Below are 23,637 nucleotides of genomic sequence, written 5' to 3' on the forward strand. Positions count from 1 at the left end.
AATGTTTAGGTAAGATCCCCACACCTCCCCCCACCCCTGCTAAATTCCAAGAGTATCATCACAGTTGACTCAATCTATCCTCATAAGCCAACCCTCTCAACACCAAGATCAACAGAACAAACTTTGCTTATTGTTTGTAGATAAGTTAACAAATGTTGAGAAGTTGTTTCTCATTTCATTGCCTTAGTGCGAAGAGTTATCGTACTCCTGGACCTTAATGGAGTCATTTTATTGATGACAAACAGGAAGGGCAAAACTACTTACAAAGGCACATGATTTGGAGATGCTGGTGTTGGACTGGGGTGTACAAAGTTAAAAATCACACAACATCAGGTTATAGTCCAACAGGTTTAATTGGAAGCACACTGGCTTTCGGAGCGTCACTCCTTCAATCACCTGATGAAGGAGCGTTGCTCCGAAAGCTAGTGTGCTTCCAATTAAACCTGTTGGACTATAACCTGGTGTTGTGTGATTTTTAACTTTGTACAAAGGCACAGGAAGTTTCAACTGTACCAGTAGAGCTTTTTTTTAAATGTCAGGTAAATAGCTCCCCTATTCAATATGGTCATGGCTTTTTTTGATTGTGGCCTTAACTCCACTCTCCATTCAGCGCCCCATCACCCTCAACTCCCTTGTACATCAAAAATATGTCCAACTCAGCCTTGAGTATATTCAATGACCCACCAAAGATGAACAATACTCTGAGCGAAGAAATCTTTATTCATGACTTTTATTCTTTCTTTTCCAATTTGTTTTTAAACTAGTTCTTCCCCCTCAAGAGGAAAAGTCCTCTCAGCATTGACCCTGTCAAGATTTCTCAGAGTCCTATATCTTTCAATAAGATCATCTCTCATTCTTCTAAACTCGAATGAGTGCAGGCCCAATATTTCCTTGTAACACAAACTCCTTCGTCCCAGGGGTCATTCTGGTGAGCCATTTTTGATGGGGAGTCAACCTCTTTGTTTGTCCATAATCCAATATGATCATAATTATTAAACAAGAGAGTTCAGATTAATGAGAAAGTGTTATTGTTAAGTCCGTATGAACTTCCTTCAATTTGTTCCCTGCAGCAGTGTTGAAGGGATCAATCGTCCAGGTCAATTATACACACTTACGCAATTGCATTGGTAACTTCACAAGTTTCGAAACAAATCAGTAAAGATGATTTATCATGGTGAAATCTGGATTCAGTTTTACAGCAGCTCATAATTGGCTTCTTGACAACCAGAGCCATTAATTAAAGTCTTATCCAATAGATCAAAGGGATTTCCCACTCTCCTTCAATCCTGGTTTGTGTTAGCCAGCAGATAGCCAACACCATCTTATTAATGTCAATGGTCCAATAATCCGTTGCTTGTCAGGAATTGATTATTTCCTTGGTTAACCACAGGCCATGGAGTACTTGAAGGTGACCTCTCTTAAAGGCAAGGTACAAAGGCAACAGACCCCAAGTTGCCTTCTGGGTCTTATCTGCCGCATTCTCCCCAGGCATTCAAGAAATATTCTTCACTAATACCTAGCCAAAAAACATTAAACTGCAAGTAAAATTTAAAACAAAACATGGATATTCTGCTCCTAATTATTAAAGTGAAAGGAAATATATTTCGTAATGTTTCCATCCTTCTTATTGAGTCGCAGAATGAACAAAGCCCCATTTACAATTATCAAAAGAATAGATTCTGAATGATTAAACACATGGCTTTATAAAAACTTTCAATTTAGTTCATTAGAGGCAGAGAAACCCCAGATTTGGATTGACTCAGCTTTGATCACAAAGCAATCGACTCATCCCTTAACCAGCTGATAAACATTCACCGCAATGAAACAACATTTTTAGGAAGAAAATTAGGCAAAGGGAAGAAATAATATATGTTATAAAATTCATACATGGGATCTCAATGCTGGCTGGACCAGCATTATTGACCATCCTCAATTGCCCTTGACAATGTGGGGGGTGGGGGGGGGGGGGGGGGGGGGGGGGGGGGGGTGGGGAAGCTGTCTTCTTGAACTGCTGCAGTCCATGTGCTGTAGGTAGACCCACAATGCCCTTAGGGAGGGAGTTCCAGGGTTTTGACCCAGTGACACTGAAGGAACGGCGATATGAATTAAATGCTCTTACCGGCAGGGTTACAACCCGTAGCATCACACCACGCATGTTGTTTTCCAGTTTCTTGTCTGTTAGAGATCCATTCAACCCAGAGTCTGGGTTCCATGTAGCAAGCTAAGGACAAAAAGCTAAGTCAGTATGGGATTGTTTAAAGAAGAACCATGCACCAGCAATACATATTTCATCTCCCTGTATCACCTTTATGAAAGCTCAAAATATAAACATCCATGATCTTATAAGGGCCGCAGTTCCTTTGCATGGTGAGGATCCATTACTTCCATTTGAATTACTGGATATAGAAAACTCCATTTAGTTTACCTTCAACTATTCTGTTTGTCACTTGATGCAACCATGATGAAATTGTTGACTATTCATAGCGGTCAATCCCTAGCAATGGGTCTACAACAGACTGAGACATAAGAGGAGGAATATCTCTGTTGGGGAGAGTTATGGGCACCAGAGCTCCAAAGTTACATATTCCTCCTGAAGAGCTACGCACACGTCTCAAATGATTGATGTAGTGCATTCCGAAATGTTCTTGCTTGAAAGAAATCTATGTATTTTGCTGATTTAATCAATGCTGCCCCTGGAGAGCTTGTTCCGTAAATTGACCAATTGCTCACTTCCCACAGATTTGGTTTGTCCTTTGGCTTTACTGTGCTGGACAAGGTTAAATGGCTCATCGTGGTTTATGTTACTGATTGCATTTACAACCCAAAACAAACAGAAACCATATCACGTCTCAATTTTCTCTTTTACAAAACAGGTCCAGTTTACATTATTGCTTCACATAAGCCAATTCCTTCATCCACTCAATCATTCTGATTGCTCTGTCCCGTCTCTGTGACTGGTTGAATGCCACAGAAAAGTGTCAAGAAATATTGCTGCACTCAGATATTGGCAGGAGACAGGCCAGTTCATTTATTAAGTTCGCCCTTTATAATGCGCATGCCACTACTTACTGTGCCTGGATTGTTTTAATGGCTTATTCCTCTCTCAGTTGTGACATTCGTATAAACTAAGATTGACTGTTTCCAGTTAATGGCATGAGTTTCCATTGATTTCACCTGATGCGGTGTTAATAGTATGAAACAAAAACAGAAATTGCTGGAGAAACACAGCAGGTCTAGCAGCAGCTGTGAAGGGGGAAACCTTCTGAAGAAGAATGACTGGACTCACAACATTCACTCTATTTCTGTCTTCAGCCAGATCTGCTGAGTTTCTCCAGCAATTTCTGAATATATTTGCTCCAGTGCAACTTTTCTTGGCATGAGCTGCACTGGCCCAATTTTGATGTGTCGAACACTTGCTGTCAGATTTACATGCAAGAAGCACCTCAAAAATGCAAGTTGCTGATGTAGGGTTGTTTGGGGGAACCACCAGTCCCTAAGATGTCAATATAGCACCCTGAATTTAAGCCTGTAGAGTCTTATGCATTTGGAACTGGATTCAGACACCATATACATACAATTGGGTTGAGTACACTCTTATCAGTTTCGCCCTCTATTCTCTGTCTCCCTTAGATGTTCTTCTGGCTTCCTCTGAAATAAGTCTGTTGTTCACCTCAAACACTCTCATGTAGCAAATCCTCATTTGCAAAACTTAGGCACAAGTGGAAACATTCTCTTGACAGCACAGCAAACCTTGTACCAGCGCAGAGCAGATTGATTCCCGGGATGAGTTATCTTACGAAGAAACATTGGGCAGACTGCACCAGCATCCATTTAAAAGAATATGAGGTGATCTTATTGAAACATATAAGATCCTTCTGGGACTTGACAATGTGGATGCTGAGAGGATGCTTTCCTTTGTGAGAGACATAGAACTAAGGGACATAATTGAGAAATTGAGGGGTCTCTAAATTACAATGGAGATAAGAACAAATATTTTCTCTCAGAGGGTCATCAGTCTGTGGTATACTCTTCCCCACATAACAGGGAAGACTGGGTCACTGAATACTTTTCAAGGCAGAGTTAAATAGATTCTTGACTTAACAAGAAACTCAAATGTTACTGGTGCAGTCAGCAGAAATGTGGCACGGAGGCCATAATCAGATCAACCATATTCTCATCAAGTGGTGGGCAGGGCAGAATGGCTTGCTCCTGCTCCTAATTTGTATGTTTGTCAATCTGAAGTATCTGGGCTATACCGACCCCAGTTTGTGGCTGCAATAGTGCTGTGCATTAACCTGTTGCTCACTTGTCCCTGACTGATTATTTTGAGGGAGCTATACTGAGGAACACTCAGTATATGGAACATATTGTTATTTTCTTCAATGTTGAGCTCACACCTGGACATAACAGATGGAGACTTTAACCATGGGAGGTTACTGTGGAAGGTAGCTTTACAGGTTTGATTACGGATTGCATAATCACCAATCTTTATGAAATGAGCTGCCAAATGAACTATCAGGTTTATATATTAAGCTGTAAACTCTCTCATATGCACTGCTGAACTTGTACAAATGTTTCTTAATTTTAAACAACTTTTCCGAATATCATAATTCTGAGAGCCTCAGGGGAACTTTAAAACAGCTTGCAATATTTATAATGTTATTAAATTTAAAAGTGAATATGGATTCATATCAAAGCAGAACTGCTGCTAAAGGTGTTGGAGGTTTAAAATTCATTTGGAGTTGATAACTTTTGGTTAGATTGCTTCTCATCATTGAAGGCCCGTGTGTAACAAATGTCTCAATAATGGATGTTTTAATTTTATCTTAATAGCAGCTGCAATTACACACATGCAAACAAAAACAATTCTTCCAACAAACATTTGCTGGTATCAGCTATGGCTCAGTGGGCAACTTGCTTCCATTAAAGGTAATGGGTTCAAGCCCCAGCACGGATACTGTGAAATCCAGATTGGTGCTCCTGTTGTAGAAGTGGGATAAAGTGTGTCTTGGCAGCATGATATGGCTATAACATTGCTGAAGAATTAAGGAATAGTATTTTTGAGAATGTTTACTTCTGTTGGCAATAGCTGAGTGGGGGTTGGTTTGCGTGCTTTGGTGCTGATGTCCACACTGTTCTACGCATGCATGCCATCGGTGCTGGTCTTCATGGCATTCTACACATGCACTGATGTCAGCTGCTGACAGAGCAGCTTTCTGCCAGAGGTACTGTACAGAGAGCAGCTTTCTTACATTTTTTAAATGTACTGTGTTAAATTTACTTCTGTTTTATAAATAAATATGATTTCAAAATTCATTTAGGCTGTGCTATATTTGCTTTAGGTTTTTGGGTGATTTTGAGGGATCAAGAGTGATATTTTTTTCTGGACTTCCCCGAGCCCCACTTTTCCCATAGGCCCCATAATGTCTATTCAGCAATTTTCTATGAAGTGAGGTTTCACTGGAAAGCAGCTACGGTGTTATAGGAGAACTACCTGTACTGAGAGAACTTAGGATGAGTCTACTCTCTTAGATTGATTTATAAATGTCCCAAAACCTTACTCTAAGAAGAGGAGGGAGTTGTCCCAAGTTTCTTGGCTATTATTTATTTCCCATTGAACATTACTTTCACTGGCTTATCTGGTCATTTATCTCAAATTGTTGCTTGTAGGAACTTGTTGCGTGCAAATTGGCTGCCGTATTTCCTACGTTATAACAGGGTCTGAACTTCTAAAGACAACTTCTATAGGTTGTCAAAGGTTTCGGGATATCGTCATTTTGTGAAAGGTGCTACAAAATTTACTTACCCATAATCCAACACGGTTTGGAGATGCAACCCAAACTCCTTCTATTTTGAAGAGATTGGTGGCGTATGACACAGTACATGATCAAACAAGCCTTCAGTCAATTTAATTCTGGGATTCTTCTGCAGTGCTTAGACACCCATCACATTCTCATTAATAGCATTTGTTGGAGACATTGGTCAGTCAGGGAACCACTGGGATGTAGATAGCATAGGCAAAGTTAAGAGATTGCATTAAAAGTGAAGAAACGAGTCTCCAAATTTAATTACATATTTTATAACTCTCAATCATTAAAATTAAAAAAGGGAAAAACCTCATGTGAGTTTACTCAACTGGTGAACACTTTTTCTCCTGATTTACTTTCTTTAACCGCTTATCTATTGCTGTGACAATCCGTACCCGGGTAAACTAAAACAAGAACAGCTTACATGTATGTAGAGAGGTGGTAAATGTCCCAAACGTCACAGATATGATGAAAAAGTGACATCATTCCATTTAAAATATACCAAAGTTCCTGTTAACCAGTAACCAAGCAACTGGAATTTTCATGTGACCAGCAAAAATTTCAAAGAAGATTTATAATTTTTATAAAATTTCTTCCAAAAAGACATCTATTTGAACTTGACACACCAAATTCCAATATGCTTAACTCACACTGTAGTTCTCCCAGTCACCACTAGCAGTGCTGCCTATCATTCTTCCTCATGCAGGTACCATTACAGAGGAAATACCACCAGCTTTTCATTTTGTTTTTACTTAAAGATTACCAAACTGAACACCCATAAGATCATAAGAAACAGGAACAGGGGGAGGCCATTTTTCCCCTCGCGCTTGCTCTGCCATTCAATAAAATCATGGCTAATCTGACATTCATGTCCACTTTCCTCTCCTGCCCTGATAACTCTTAATTCCCTGACTGAACAATAATCCATTTATCTCAGGCTTAAATATAGACAAGAATTCTGCTCCCACAACTCTCTGAGGGAAGTAGTTGCTCCTCATCTCAGTCTTAAATTGGTGCCCTGTGCACCATGGGTGGCATGATGGCTCAGTGGCTAGCATCAGGGTCACAGGTTCAATTCCAGCCTTGGGAGTTTGCACATTCTCCCTGTGTCTGTGTGGGTTTTCTCCCACAGTCCAAAGATGGGCAGGTCAGGTGAGTTGGCCATACTAAATTGCCCATAATGTTAGGTGCATTAGTCAGAGGGGAATGGGTCTTTGGAGGGTTGGTGTGGACTTGTTGGGCCGAAAGGCCTGTTTCCACACTGTAGGGAATCTAATCCTGAGACCATGCCCTCTGGTCCTCGACTCCCCTAACAGTGGAAACATCTTCCCAGCATTTACTCTGTCAAGCCTCTGGGAGCAAAGGATGCTGAGGGGTGACCTTATAGAGGTTTATAAAATCATGAGGGGCATAGATAATGTTGTTATGGACCAGTCCAGATCTCCTCAAAATATTTTAAGAAGGTAACCCAGACCTTAACTTTTTTATTTGTTTAGGCCAATGTAGAGTGGATATTCCGGGAGTGATGCAGCTGGGCAAACTACTCGGCCTCAAGTAAAACCACGCTATGGTTGAAACAGGTACAAAAGAAAACAGAATTTAGAATAACAATTTATTCAATAACCCAACTGACTTTATTGCAACTTAACGAAGCTGCTCCAATCCCTGCAGCATCCCAAAAACACACCCCTTGCCAAAAGTTAAATTCAAACACAGGTTCTTACAGGCAGGAGAGATTTCAGAGAGAAAGTTCAGGCAAGGCCTCTGTTGAAGCATAGAAGCTCTTTTCACTGTAGCTGTTTCTATAGGTGCCCAGCAGTTTTTTTTTGACTCCCAGCTAAAACTAAACCAAACCCAACTAAAAACAAAACTGAACTGGGAGAACTGGCCACTCCCCTGTAACTGTTCAAAGTAACCATTTCCACAGAAATCAGCACCTCTGCCTTTACAACCCCTATTGAAAACAAAACAAGGACAACATAACCTTGATAAAGGGGCAGCATAGAAAAGTGTGGCACTGGAAAAACACAGCAGGTCAGGCAGCATCCGAGGGGCAGGACAGTTGACATTTCAGACATAAACCCTTCATCAGGAATGTGTGGGCAGCATCATGGCAAAGTGAATACCTAAGTCTTTTCCACAAGTTAGGGGAGTCTAAGACTAGAGGGCATAGGTTAAGGTGAGAGGGGAAAGATTTAAAAGGAACAACCTTTTTACACAGAGGGTGATGCGTATATGGAATGAGTATCCAGAGGAAGGGTAGAGGTGATTACAACTTAAAAAGACATTTGGACAGGTACTTGGGTAGGAAAGGTTTAGAGAGATATGGGACAAATGGAGGCAAATGGGACTAGTTCAGGAAACCTGGTTGGCAAGTTGAGTCGAAGGGTCTGTTTCCTTGCTGTATGAATCTATAACTCTATGAGATCACCTCTCATTCTCCTAAACTCCAGTGAATAGAGTCCCAACTTGTTTAGCCTTTGCTCATAAGACAAGCCCTTCATACCAGGGATCATCCTAAGGATCCTTGTCTAACTGCCTCCAATGGCATAATACCTTTTCTTATATAAGGGAATCAAAACTACTGACAGTGACATGGTCTTACCAGCACCTTGTACAGTTGCAGCAAGACTTCCCTACTCTTATACCCTACCCCCATTTCCCCATACCTGCCAGATAATGGGGAGTTTACTGTATTTGGAGAGACGATCAAGGTATAGCCAAGGAGATAAGTTTTCAATGGATTTCTTAAATGGGAAAGGAGAGGTGGAGAGGCAAAAAGGTTAAATAGGGGAAACCAAGAGACACAAGCATCATTCATGTGGCAAAAGAAACTAGGGGTCCCCCTCAGTTCAGAGATTACAGAATTGGAGGACATCACAGCGATTCGCAAGGTCATGAAGACATTAGAATAAGATGCCTTTTAACATGAGAATTTTAAATTTCAGGCATGACTGGACTAGAAGCCAATGTAAGCCAGTGGGCCTGGTAAGAGATGGGACCTCCTGCAAGTTAGAGTTTGTGCAGGAGCATTTTGGAGCCGCTAAAGATTACAATCATAAGGCTACAATTTGGGAAGTTTGAAGAAAGACTATTGGAAAAAGATTGATATGCAAACTGTATTCACCCTCAGAACATCTGGCAGTGGTATCAGGTAACAGGACGCACAGCACAGCTGAATCAATACTGCTGCTTTCTCAGTTCAAAGACAGTATTGGTCGTTGGTTGGGATTAATGTTATGATTTATCAACATGTTTTAAAGTCAATCCCAGTAATAAATTAAAGAAATTAATTTCATGGGAAGACAACAAGATTTTGTACTAACACAACATCAGTGCATGCTGAGAATTGATTAGAATGTAACAAAAACTCACCTTAGAAAGGGAGAATAATGCTAATCATGACCAGGAGAGTAAATGCTGGAAATTTCAGCATGTTCACTCACTGAGGATGTTTAACTTGACCCAGTATATAATGTAAGACTGTTTTGACTTTAGTGTAGCCCTCTCACACCTTTCCTCTCCACCAAATATCTGTCTATATCTCTTACCTAATGATTACTGCTTCAATTGGGCTCCAGCACTAACACACCAATATGTTAAATGTGTCTCGTGCTAGCTTCTGCAATGAGAGATTTACCGTGCTTAAAGCACACAGGTAATCTGAACACCTTTCAGATTTGCAAGTTAAAAATCACACAATACCAGGTTATAGTCCAACAGATTTAATTGGAAGCGCACTGGCTTTCGGAGCGTCACTCCTTCATCAGGTGGTAGTGGAGGGCTCAATCCCAACACACAGAATTTATAGCAAAAATGTACAGTGTGATGTAACTGAAATTATACATTAAAAAATTGATTGTCTGTTAAGCCTTTCATCTGTTAGAATACCATGATAGTTTCACTTCTTTCATGTGTAAATCACAAAACCTTTTTTTAAAAAGTTGCATTCTCAGGTTAGCTGAGATTTGGACAACTAGACAACTAGTCCATTCTCAACACAAAGAAATTTCCATTGCCACTCCCTGTTAGCAGTGTCCTCTGGTTCTCAACGTACCAGCTATGTTTAATATGGAAGCACCATACATTTACAGCAATTTGGGATACAGCACAGATGGAGACCATTTGACCCATCAGGTCACACCAGCTCTCTGTAGAGCAATCCAGTCAGCCCTACTCCCCTGCAAACCTACTTCCTCGAGACAGTTTACAAAGCCAATGAAGTTTCTCTGCTTCCACCATCCTTCAGCAACAGTAGGTTCCTCATCATTATCATTCACTTCAAAATAAATGTTCTTCCTCCCACACAATCTGATATTTCTTACACAAAATCTGAAATCAGTGTCCTGTCGTCCTTGGACTATCAATAATAGGAGCAGTTATTTTTTATCACGACCTGCCATAATCTTGTACACCTCTTTCAAATCTCCTGTCAACATCGTTTGAATATAGGACTAGAGGTTGCAGGCACCTTAGAGTCTGAAGTGTGCCCTGAGACTGAAAATGTTGTGAATCATTGCCTTAAACAAGAGGAAGGATACATTTGTCCTTTATGTTATTACAAGTGATCATTCAAAATAGAAGACAATGTTCCACCGAAGTCCAAATGTAGTAAAGCCAATGACCAAAGTGCATCTGAAAAGAAGCTTAAAAGAAGAAATCAAGAGTATGTGGATTGCCTGCACTTCAAGTGATGTACAACCTTTGCTTATTGTGTTGGCTGCACAGAACAGTTAATTTTTTATTTTGTTGTTATCATCAGCGTTACTCCCACATGGTCAACCCACACAAGACTGCTTGCCTCCCAAGCCTGGGCATCGTGAAGAGTCATTATATATTTACTGCAACTAAAATAAATATCCTCCTTGAATAATAACAATTCATTTAGACATGAGACTCTTTATCAAGTTCTGTATGCGTGCAAATTATAGGAAAATAATCAGACCCCACAATAAACTTATCCAAGGATCTGAACCTTATCCAAATGGCTATAAGCATAATACCTTCAATACCAAAACATTTTCAACAGCAATGGGTCACACAAGGGCTACGGATGTTCAGCTACTTTGGAAGATTGTGAACCCACTTACTTCCCACAGTGTTTGTAGATTTTATGCCATTTGGCTCTGTTTGTCCTCTCAGATAGACATAAAAGACCATATGGCAATATTTCAAACGAGAGCAGTGGCCAGTCAATACTGAACACCAATCAATATCATCAGAACTGATACAAAATCAGAAAGTGCTGGAGAAACTCAGTAGGTCTGGCAGCATCTGTGGAGAGAAAAACAGAGTTTACTGGAGCCACCATTACACTGCCATTTGTTGGAGTTTACTGTGAACACATTGGTGGCCAGATGAGCTGCATTACAACACCTGAATATCTCAAAAATACTCCATTACCTGTAGTGTGCTTTTAGATGTCCTGTGAAAATTGCTATATAAATGTAATATTTTCTTTTAGAAATCATTCTTGACTGCATTAATTTAAGGAAATATCTACTTGTTGTGCCTAAAGTAATTGATAAGGGACTATCTCAATCACCACGTGAAGCCACTAGCCACTGCATCTGGAACTGGGGACCAACTGGAATTGAACATTAACCCATCTTAGTGGGTAGAATTCGGGTTATTCAAAAACCTTCCTTTTGTCATATTGTTGGAGGTTCACTATTTCATGCCATGCTCAAAACATTCCTGATGAAGGGCTTTTGCCCTAAACATCGATTTTCCTGCTCCTCGGTTGCTGCCTGACCTGCTATGCTTTTCTAGCATCACTCTGATGTAAACTCAAAACATTCAGAGTCCATTTTCCTACAACTGACTGACTCTGCGTCCTTGGAATGCTCTTGAAAGCACTGATACAGCTAAAATGGTAATTCAGCAGGGAGGATAAACAGCCAAGTAAAACAGTTTGGTGGCTTTAGGATTAAAGCTGCACTCCCGTTTTATTTTATTTTCCTAACAATTTGTACTTAAGAATCTGTACCTAGATATCTTTGTACTTAAGATGGTATCGTAAGTAGCAATTTGTAAACATTTCACTGTACTCATGTGAGTACTTGGAACATTGGGGGTTGGGTTTAGCTCAGTTGGCTGGCTGGTTGGTTTGTTTGCGAAGCAGTATGATGCTAACTGCATGGGTTTAATTCCCATCACCAGCTAGGTTTACCATGAAGGACTCTCCTTCTCAACCTCTCCCCTCATCTGAGGTGTGGTAGCCCTCAGGTTAAACCACCACCAGTTGTCTCTCTCTCTAATGAGAGAGCAGTGCTATGGTCTGGTAAGTCTTGATTAGATTACTTACAGTGTGGAAACAGGCCCTTCGGCCCAACAAGTCCACACCAACCTGCCAAAGCGCAACCCACCCAGACCCATTCCCCTACATTTACCCCTGCCCCAATACTATGGGCAATTTAGCATGGCCAATTCACCTAACCTGCACATTTTTGTACAGTGGGAGGAATCCGGAGCACCCAGAGGAAACCCACGCAGACACAGGGAGAATGTGCAAACTCCACAAGGTCAGTCACCTGAGGTGGGAATTGAACCCAGGTCTCAGGCGCTGTGAGGCAGCAGTGCTAACCACTGTGCCACCGTACCACCCACAATTGTATGGCAACTTGACATGTGGCAATAAAGCTAATTCATTGATGTAATGGAGATTAGAGATGATATGATCAAGTTGGTTAAGGTGAATAAAAGTGTTAATGAAATAGGTGGAGGGACAGTATTTCCCTGATGGTGAACAATAAGGAAATGACCCTGAAATTAGAGCTAAGATCTTCAGGGTCACATCAGGAAATTCCTCTTCACACAATGGGCAATGGAAATGGGGATCTCTCAATCCTAAAAGGTTGCTAATACTGCGGATGAACTGGAAATGTTCACAGATTGAGTTTTATACAATCCTTACAGTGTGGAAACAGGCCATTCAGTCCACACCTACCCTCCAAAGAGCATTCCATCCAGAACCACCCCCTCCCTGTAATCCTACATTTCCCACGGCCAATCCACCCAGCCTGCACATATTTGGACTGTGGGAGGAAACCAAAGCACCCAGAGGGAACCCATACAGACAGAGGGGAGAATGTGCAAGCTCCACACAGACAGTCATCCAATGGTAGAATTGAACCCAGCTCCCCGGCGCTGTGAGGCAACAGTGTTAACCACTGAGCCATCGCACCACCTACACAACCGTGATTGCTAAGTTTGGGTTATGAAAGGACATGAAGTGATAATGATTGAAGGACTTGATTTCTGATCAGCCATAATCTAACTGAATAGCAGGACAGGGTTGACGTGAGGAATGGAGTGCTTCTGTTCAATGAAACAACAAACCATCTCCTCAATGAAGAACAGAATGGAAAGAGGAAAAATGTTGCTCTCCAATGCTGCACACGGAATATTAAATTATACATTCTGCAGTGACAGATTCTGTTCAAGCTCCTCGACAGAGCTTAGTAAACTCTGGTGTGCTTGAGGAAAATGTCAGTCATGAACATCTGAAAAAGAAATGCAGGAAACTGAGCCAAATTCTGACATTTTGTGTGTGAACTCAAGCTGGGTCCAGAATCCTTGGTAAAGTTCCATCTTGCCAGTGATTCTGACACAGCAACGTTGTACATGCTTGGACATGAACTGGAAACACCTTAGCCGACAGAGTTTCTGAGCTGTCAGCTAAAGGATGCAACACGATTCAGCAGCCTGTTTGCAATAGTTTGGATTACATTTGCAGACAGATAAGATTTAACTGCACCATAATCTGGTTAAATGATCTGCAAGCAGGGATGGAGTGTGACATAGCAAAATTCACAGATGATACTGAAATAGTTGGGAAAGCAGGTTCTGCTGAGGAGATAAAGAGTTTACAGATGGATACTGATAGGCTAGGAGAATGGGCAAGAGTCAGGTAGATGGAGTTAGTGTGGATAAGTGTGAGATTGTCCATCTTAGTTAGAAAAATAAAAGGGCAAATTATTGTTTAAATGGGAAGCAGATTCAAAGTGCATCAATGCAGAGGGATCTTGGCATCTTTGTGCATAAAAGTGAGTAAGCAGGTGCAGCATATAATGAGAAAGGCAAATAGAAACTTAGAATTTATTGCAAAACGACTTGATTATAAAAGTGAAGATATGTTGTTACAATTATATAAGGTGTTGGTGAGACCACAGCTGGAATATTGTGTCAGTTTTGGTCTCCTGACTTGACGAAGGATATGGTGGCCCTGGAGGCTGTTCAGGGGAGGTTCCTCAGGTCGATTCCAGGGATGAAAGGGCTGTCATACCAGGAGCAGTTGAGTAGCGTGGGCTTGTACTCACTGAAGCTCAGAAGAATGAGGGGGTGATCTGATTCAGGGATATGAAATGCTAAAGGGGATTGATAAGGTGGACAGTCTCAAACATGAGGTCGTAAGTATACAGTGAGAGGAGGTAGGTTCAAAGCTGAGATGAGGAGAAATGACTTCTCTCAGATTGCTGTGAATCTGTGGAACTCACTGCCCCAGACTGCAGTGGAGGCAGAATCAATCAACAGATTCAAGCAAGAACCAGATACGTTTCTGATGAAAAGTGGGATAAAGGGCTACGGAGAGCAGGCAGGAATGGAGTGCTCCTGTTTGATAAAACAACAAACCATCTCCTTAATGAAGAACAGAATGGAAAGAGGAAAAATATTGCTCTCCAATGCTGCACACGGAATATTAAATTATACATTCTGCAGTGACAGATTCTGTTCAAGCTCCTCGACAGAGCTTAGTAAACACTTGTGTGCTTGAGGAAAATGTCAGTCATGAACATCTGAAAAAGAAGTGCAGGAAACTGAGCCAAGTTCTGACAATTAGTGTGTGAGCTCCAGCTGGGTCCAGTTGGGAGCAAAGTGGAGTTGAGACCAGGATATGATCAGCCATGGTCATGTTAAATGACAGAGCAAGCTCAAATGGCTGAACTGCACCTAATTACCTTCCCATATGATCCAGTGAGGGTATTGTTTAATTAAGTACATAGAGGGATTGAAGATATTTTCTAACCAACCTGTCAAGAAATGTTATGACATACCTTTGGAAGAGGTGGGACTTGACCCCAGGCCTCCTGGCTGAGAGGTAGGGATGTTACCACTGCACTACAAGATCCCAATTGTACTGTGCTTATTGAGAGGGCAGTTTCTCTGACCAGTGGGCATTTGTAGTGCCTTGAAGGGCATCATTACCTCCAGAATGACTTTTTCCATTTGCTCAGATGGGTTTCTTTTGTGATTTTGACTTTTGTTACAGTGCCCTGGAAGGGGCTGTCATATTTTAATCTGGGTTCAATTGGTTGAATTGGTATTTAAAACAGTATAAGGAGGGAAACTTCTGTGGCTGATGGGACCATGGCTGATGGGGCAGCATCATCACCTCCCAAAATGACATTCTGATTTAATTTGATAAACTCACTTTGAGATTTTGACTTTTGTTACAATGCCCCACAGTGGGCTGTCACCATTTTAATTAGTTTAATCAAAAAAAGATTAAGATGGCAGAAATGGCCAAGTGGTATTATCACCAGCCTATTAATCCAGAAACCTAGGCAATGTTCTGGGAACCTGGGTTCAAATCCTGTCATGGCACATGGTGGAATTTGAATCCATAAATATCTGGAATTAAGAGTCGAATGATGACCATTAATCTGTTATCGATTGTTGGAAAAACCAAATTGGTTCACTAGTGTCCTTTAGGGGACAAAACTGCATTCTTAACTGCTCTGGCCTCCATGTAAGTCCAGACATATTCCAGAGGTAATTGCCCTCTGGGCAATTAGGGATGGGCAATGCTGGCCTGGCCAGTGATGCCCTCAGAATTTAAAAAGGATCCATGACCAGTGGGCACCTCAGGCGCTGGGATGCATCTTTTCAACCCAAATTCACATTTGGATTTAAATGGTGTGGGTTTCCTTGAGGATTTTACGTTGGAATGTCCTGGCACTCAGTACTCGTTCAAAATGCACATGCATTGTTACCCATGTCAATGAGGTCATTCCTTCATGTTTGCCCATATTTGTTCTGCTTATTTGAGAGCTACCATGTCTTTTCTTCACTGGCAGAACATTCCAGAAAGTGTACATGCACAAAATGTTCCATACGCGCAATGTTAACCTTTCAATTGCACAGCCTCTTTAAAGGGTTGTTATTTTTAATTGATCCTCTTTGAATTACTTCACTTCCTTGAGTTTTTTGAACAAATATAAGAGGGAGACTGTCCTTTGAGGGGTTCTCACTTGAGAATTTGGCTGTAATTAGTTTAATTAGTATTTAAAACAGCGTAAAGAGTGATGCCCCTACTTCTGGACGAGGATGCCTGGGTTCAAGACCCACCTGCCCTAGAGGTGTGTGATGACATCTCTGGAGGGGTTCATTTTAAAATATCTATGAAAAGTGACACTTCTACAGTTGATTTGCTGTCGTACTGGGTGGCACTGTTACATCAACAGAGGGCGGCAGTGAGAAGTGACTGAGTATGATTCTGTGAGATGTGGGCTCGCACACCACAACTGAGAAGGGGATCAAGAGGGACCTGGTGTGCAGGAGAAAAACACATCCAACAGAAGCCAGTAATGAGAAGGGACTGAACAGGATTCTGGGAGAGCTTTTCCTTCCTACAGGCAGCAAGCTCCAGCAGGAGCAGTCATCTTGGAGAGGGGCTGTCTGGCGAAGTGCTGCTGTTGAGGTCAAATTGTTGGGAGTTGTGGAAAGTGAAGAAGATTATCAGAGGATACAGCAGGACATAGATCAGTTGGAAAATTGGGCGGAGAAATGGCAGATGGAGTTTAATTCAGACAAGATTGAAAGGACAAATGCATTTTGAAAGGTCAAATGCAAGAGTGATGTATTCAGTAAATGGCAGGGCCCTTAGGAGCATTGATGTACAGAGGGATCTTGGGCTACAAGCCCAAGGCTTCCTGAAAGTGGTAACACAAGTGGTCAATGTGGTAAAGAAGACCTACGGCATGTCTGCCTTCATTGGTCAGGGCACTGAGTGTAACAGTTGGCAAATCATGTTGTTTCATACTGAAGCTGTATGAAACTTCAGTTGGGCCACATTTGGACTGTTGTATGCTGTTCTGATTGCTATACTACAGGAAAGATGTGGAGGTTTTGCAGAGGATGTAAAGAGGTTTATCAGGATGTTGTCTTGTTGGAGTACATTAGCTATAAGGAAAGGGTGGGCAAACTTAGACAATTGACAATAGACAATAGGTGCAGGAGTAGGCCATTCTGCCCTTCGAGCCTGCACCACCATTCAATATGATCATGGCTCATCATCCTTAATCAGTATCCTGTTCCTGCCTTATCTCCATAACCCTTGATTCCACAATCCTTGAGAGCTCTATCCAACTCTTTCTTAAATGAATCCAGAGACTGGGCCTCCACTGCCCTCTGGATTGTTTTTGCTAGAGCATTGGAGGCTGAGGGAGGGATGATCCGATAGAAGTATATAAAATTATGAGAGGCGTGGATAGGGTGAATAGTTGGAGTCTTTTTTGCGGATTGGAGATGTTAAAGATGAAAGGGCACAGGTGAGAGGGGGTAAGTTTCAAGGAGATATGCAAGGCAAGCTTTTTTACACAGAGGGTGGTAGCTGCCTGGAACATGCTGCGGGGAGGGGGGTGGGGAGCGGTTGTAGAAGCAGATAGAACAGCAATGTTTAAGAGGCATTTCAACAGAGACATGAACAGGTGGAACATAGAGGGATATGGACCATGTGCAGGCAGATGGGATTAATTTAGAATGGTGTCATGGCCGGTGATGACCAAAGGGCTTGTTCCTGTGCAGTACTGTGCCATGTTCTCTTGCTCTTATCACCCTACAATATTAAAGTTTAATTCCAAATGTAAGATTATTTTGTGTCGCTTTCAACATTAGTTGCAGACCCCTTTAGGCTCCTGCTTCAGTCTGATTTTATTTGGTTTCACTGATCAAATTGATTAATTTGCTCTCGCATAAAGAAGATGGATACTTGAAGTTCATTGATAGTGTCCCTATCCCTGAGTCAGGAAGCTGAAGTTCAAGTCACACCAGGTGTGCCACAGCACATCTGAATAAGTTGATTAAAATAACTTCAAGAGGGATGGCTGAGTCATGGAGAAAACAGATTGTATGAGGCAGATAGATATATGTGAGACTGAATTCTATAAATAAAGCAGCTATCAAGGACAGGGTTTGCAGTCACCTGAGCCATCTTTTACTTCTTCATTAGGTCAAAGTTGGACTGTGTCCACAGGTACACCATGTACAAAACTCTGGAAAAGGAGGGGGAGGACCACACCTAACGCCCTCCTCATCCTGATGGCCACCTTTGTGTGTTGCTGTGTCAAGCTATGCGTAGATCATCGGTACGCAAACACCAAGTGTCCCTACGTACTGAGGTTCTACTTGACCCCGATGTTGTGAAGAGAGCAACTGCCATGGAGACAGAAACGCATGGAGAGCAAGAAATTAGAAACACTCTCTACCAAAAGCACCTTTTCATATGGAACATACTCGCAGGAAAAAGAAAGAAGACGATCCTGGGAGATCCTCAGCTGGAAGAAGGAAGACACAGGTTTTGAAATTAAGTTGATGTAATTTGAATAAGTGTCTTATTGGAACAATACAGAGGAACTTCAGTTATCTGAAGGACACAGGCAGGGAGCATTTTGTTCGGTTAATCGAATTCCAGATAATCGAATGTCGGATAACATAGTTTAGCCAAACGCGGGATCTTGCCAGGTAATCCGATATTCGGATAATCAAATGCCAGATAATTGAGGTTCCTCGTATATTGTTATAGAGTTGGAGGCAGATAGTAGCAATTAAGAGAAAAGGAAGCTTAGAATTGTGAATAGTTGTTGTTTAATGTTCACTTTTAGAGTTAAAGAAAATAAATTCAAGTTAGTTTCTTTAAATAATGGAATTTGCGAGTTCTCTGTACTTCATATTTGAACAGATTACACGGTGGGGTGAGCTTTTCTGGGTGTTTGGTTTAATTAACAGGAGGGTTCACTGCTGTGTCAGAACACACTGGCCTCATAGCCACGGAATACTTCAGGTAGTAGGACCATTCCGTATCACCTGTTCCTCGTTGTGAAATTTGCAAAGAGAAACACCTTTGACCACAAGTCCATCAGGAAGTGGTCAGCACATAGCATCCTAAAGACCCCGTGGGAAAAGGAGAGGGTGGATCCTGTCAACAAGCACCAAGACATCGTTTGGCTGGCGGTGAGAAGGGAACCACCTGTGAGATCCTTCACAAACGCCCGGACTGTTGGTACCACCACACGCTGCCCTCAGAGCAGCTGAAGAGTGTGGTGGGGAAGAGACTGTCGCATACCTCCTGTTGGAATGTTAATTTCTGGAGAGAGATGCAGTGGGTTTTGTTCAGGTTTGTCCCGAGCAGCTCCATGATGCGGGACTCTGTGCTCTACGGACTGTTCCCCAGGATACACACTGAGGCAAAGATCAACTGTGCCTGGAGGACCATCGGCTCAGTGACAGATGACCTTTGGTCTGACCTCAACTGAGTGCTGCAGACTGGCACATTCCAAGATGTGCTGAAAGACGCACTAAAGCTTGAGGCAGCTGCTGTTAGGGTGCAGTGGGGAAAGACCACTGTCTGAGGTCTTTCTGCCAAAGTATAATGAGGGTCTGTTTCAATTATTAGACCCTCCCAGTGCCTCAAATGTACATAAATATAATCTTGCACAAGTAAGAGATGATTGTGGTTTGTTGTTGGATGGAATCAAACTCCAATGTTTGTTTTCTTCATATGCTACTGCATATAACAATATTTTTTGTGAACAAAGTATATTTGTCCTGGGTAAATATCTTTTCCACTGTTGTTGCATTCTGAAACTGGAAGTGCTTTTGCTGAGTAAATGGGCAGCCTTCAGTGTCAGCTATAATAGTATTCAGGTATGGTGATGATCTCGTGGTGTTATCACTGGACTATTCATTCAGAAACCCAGCTAATATAGGGTTCAACCTGGGTTCAAATCACCAAATGGTGGATAAATGGTGGAATCTGAATTCAGTAAAAACCTGGGATTAAGAATCTGATGATAGTGAGTGTCAATTCTCAGGAAAGCCCATCTGGTTCACTAATATCCTCCCGGGAAGGAAACTTCTCTTGTGACCTGACCTAGCTGATATGTGACTCAAAACCCAAGACAATGTGGCTGACTCTTAACTGCTCTCCAGATAATTAAGGATGGACAATAAATGTGGCCTGACCAGTGACACCACATGTCATAAATGATTAAGAACAATGAGTGAGGAATGATTTTTTTGGATTCACAATTCTCGCCACTAATGTTTCTATCTAAATTTGCTCACTTGATTTACAAAGGCTTTACAGCATTCATTACTCCATGGCATTCACTTGTGCAATACCACTTGTGACCTGAACCACTTAGAGCTTAATAGATTTTTTTGTCTTTGACAGTAAAATGAGACAGACTCAAGGACTTTTTCAGGATTGAACTGAGAGGCTTGTCTGACACTCTGGGACAGAAAGGGCACCACGCTGGGTGTGACAACAGGAATAAAAGGCTCTGCCTATTCTAGGTGCCTTCTAGTGCACCATCCATTGAAGAACATGGGGAGCTCTGGCCGAATTAAAAGATTTTCAACTGAATTCAGTCCACGGCACCTTGCTGTGCACAAAAGCAGCATCACTGTTTCCCTACAGAGCAGCAATCTATGTCACTTCAAGATCGGCAATTCATAAGAGGTGCATGGAATATTTCTAGGATGGCACACAAAATACCGTCAATCTTGAGAGTCAAGTCACCCAACAGAAAATTTCTGTTAAATGCAGCAAGCGAAGAGGAAAGCTAATGGAATGCTAACTTTTACTGCAAGAGGATTTCAGTGCAGCAGTTGTGAAGTCTTCCTTTAGCTCTGTGAGAGTGCACTTGGAGTATTGTATGCAGCTTTGTTTCAGATCATAAAGGGAGTGCAGACTTACTCCCAGGATGGCAGGACTGACCCATAAAGGGAGATTGGACAAATGGGGCTTGTATTCTCGAGATTTTCAAAGCATGAGCAGTAATATCATTGATGCTTACAAAGTACTTTAAAAGGTAAACAGGGTAGATTCAGGTAAAGTGTTCCCCAGCTGGGGAGTATAGAAACAGGGGGACAATTTAAAAATCAGGGGAAATGCTAATTAGCTCTGGGATGAAGAGAACTGATTTTCCTCAGAAGGTTTGTGAACCTTTGGAATTCTCTACCACAGAGCCATAGAGTCATAGAGCCACAGAGCCATAGAGTCATAGAGATGTACAGCACTGAAACAGACCCTTCGGTCCAACTTGTCCATGCCGACCAGATATCCCAGCTCAATTTGGGCTGGAAATGTTCAATCTTTGAGTACATTTAAGGTCAAGATTAATAATCTCCTGATTAGGAATGGCATTCAGGGTTATGGGTGTAGGGTGTAGGTAAAAGGCATTGAATTCAATCAGCCATGATTGTACTGAATGGTGGGGCAGACTTGATGGGCTGAATGGCTTACTTCTGTTCTGATATTCCAAAGTGAACCATAGATTGAAGAAATGGGCATATAGAGGAGCAAGTGTATTACTCAGCACTGCTTTTATCTGACAAATTCAGTTGGACAACCACAAAATCAGTAAATACACACTTCAAACAATCTAAGATTGTTTCTCCTTTGGTTTCTCCTATCGAATGGATAGATGCCAGAGTGTAGTCAGACTTATCCTGATATCAATGGACAATTTTATAAGATTATAAAAGGCCAAAAGTGTCATTAAAACTACATAAGTACCATGTGATGCTTTCTTTTCCTAATTGAGCTATTTCCTCAGCAGTGCCAGGTAGAATCCACAACTGAGTCAGCAAACTGGCAATCAGTTCATGTACCACTGCCAATGAACCAGATGCCAGGTAGTGAACGTGAACGGCCCACTAGGCTTTTATTTGTCTCTTGGTCCCACAGAGTCATCTGTACCTTGCACCTGTCACTTCTCCACAGTAACGCACTGAAATTGGGATTTCAGATTGAATATGACAGGAGATCTACAAAGGGCCATATGATTCTGCCAACAATAGTTTTGTCATTTAAACTAACAGCAGTCCAAGGAAATTTATCTTAGTATCCACTTATTATTCTACACAATTAAAGACAACATTAGTTCGCTATGTTTTGGACGGTCATTAAGTCCAAATAAGCCGCTGATAATCTGGTCAAATATATGAAATCTTAAACAAAATGTTATTTTAACTCAATTATATTCAAGATACATATGGTAAAAAAAACTAGATGAATTGAACTGTGTTTGTAATGTGGGACAGCCAATCAAAACACTCTGACTGTTTCTGAAATCCCCAAACTTTTGGTAGACACTGAACTTGGCTGACTTAGCCAAACTGATGTTTGGGTTAGAACTCAATAAGACAAGGTTTGCACTTATATTGAGTCTTTCTTAACCTCAAGATTGTCCAAAGCCCTTCACAGCCAAAGGTAACATTGTCATAGAGTTATAGACTCATAAAGCATGGAAACAGATCCTTTGGTCCAACCAGTCCATGTCGAACATATTCCCAAACTAAACTAGTCCCACCTGCCTGCTCATGGCCCATATCCCTCCCAAGCCTTTCCTATTTGTGTACCTATCCAAATGTCTTTGAAATATTGTAATTATATTCGCATCCACCACTTCCTTAGGAAGTTTATTCCACACGCGAACTACCCTCTATGTAAAACATTTAGCTCTTATGTCTTTCTTAAATCTCTCTCCTCTCACCTTAAAAATGTGCCCCCTCGTCTTGAAATTGCCCATCTTGGAAAAAAAGATAACTACCATCAACTCTACCTACATCTCATATTATTTTGTAAACTTACATCTCAATCTCCTATGCTCCTGTGAGAAAGGTCCCACAGTATCCAGCCTATCTTCATAACTCAAACCTTCCATTCTCAGCAACATTCTGCTAAATCTCTTCTATTTGGTAATATCCTTCCTTTAACTAGGTGACCAGAACTGGACATAGTATTCCAGAAGAGGCCTCACCAATATCCTGTACAACCCAGTATAGAATCCCACCTCAAACAATGAAGCGTGAGGTATCAGAACAGCTTTGGTCGGGAGTATAAATTGAATCATAAAGTCAACCACTGAGTTGATTAAAATGCTGTGATATTTGTGATATTAATCATTTTGTAATTATTGTTTTTTTTCATTGGATGTGCGCACTATCGTTTATTGCTCACTCCTAATTGCCCTTCAATTGAATGAATTGTTAAAGCCATTTCAGAGAGAAGTTAAGACTCAGTCAGATTGTTGTTAACTTGAAGTCACATAGATCAGAGCAGGTAAGGGTGACAGATTTCCCTTCTTAAAGCACATCAGCAATCTAGATGAGTACTTAGAACAATCAACAGGGGTCTCATAGTCCCCATTACTGAGGCAAGCTTTACATAAAACAAGAACAGAGCACGCTGGAGAAACTCAGCAGGTCTGGCAGCATCTGTAGAGAGGGAATCTGAGTAAATGTTTCAACTCTGATATGACTCTTCTACAGAACACAAATGTAAATTCCAGACAAAATCTACCAGTGGGTGTGGCAGAATTTGAACTCCATGTTCTAAAACATTAACCCAGACTTCTAGATTATTAGGAGAAAGTGAGGTCTGCAGATGCTGGAGATCAGAGTCAAGAATGTGTTGCCGGAAAAGCACAGCAGGTCAGGCAGCATCCGAGGGGCAGGAGAATCAACGTTTCGGGCCAGAGCCCTTCATCAGGAATTAGGCTGGGAGCCTTGGGGGTGGAGAGATAAATGGGAGGGGGTGGGG

General features: G+C 41.6%; 1 protein-coding gene across 2 annotated transcripts in view; it reads right to left on the minus strand.

Annotated features, from left to right (window-relative positions):
- Positions 1–23,637, minus strand: part of grid2 (glutamate receptor, ionotropic, delta 2) — a 994,028-nt gene that overhangs the window by 211,376 nt on the left and 759,015 nt on the right. For both annotated transcript variants that reach the window (XM_043674402.2, XM_043674401.2), the window contains one exon: positions 2,120–2,221. In XM_043674402.2, coding sequence (XP_043530337.1) covers positions 2,120–2,221 — 102 coding nt within the window. The remainder of the gene's footprint in view (positions 1–2,119; positions 2,222–23,637) is intronic.

Source organism: Chiloscyllium plagiosum, unplaced genomic scaffold, assembly GCF_037043375.1.
Source record: "Chiloscyllium plagiosum isolate Xiang-an unplaced genomic scaffold, Cpla_swu_hap1 HiC_scaffold_36, whole genome shotgun sequence".
Taxonomy (NCBI): domain Eukaryota; kingdom Metazoa; phylum Chordata; class Chondrichthyes; order Orectolobiformes; family Hemiscylliidae; genus Chiloscyllium; species Chiloscyllium plagiosum.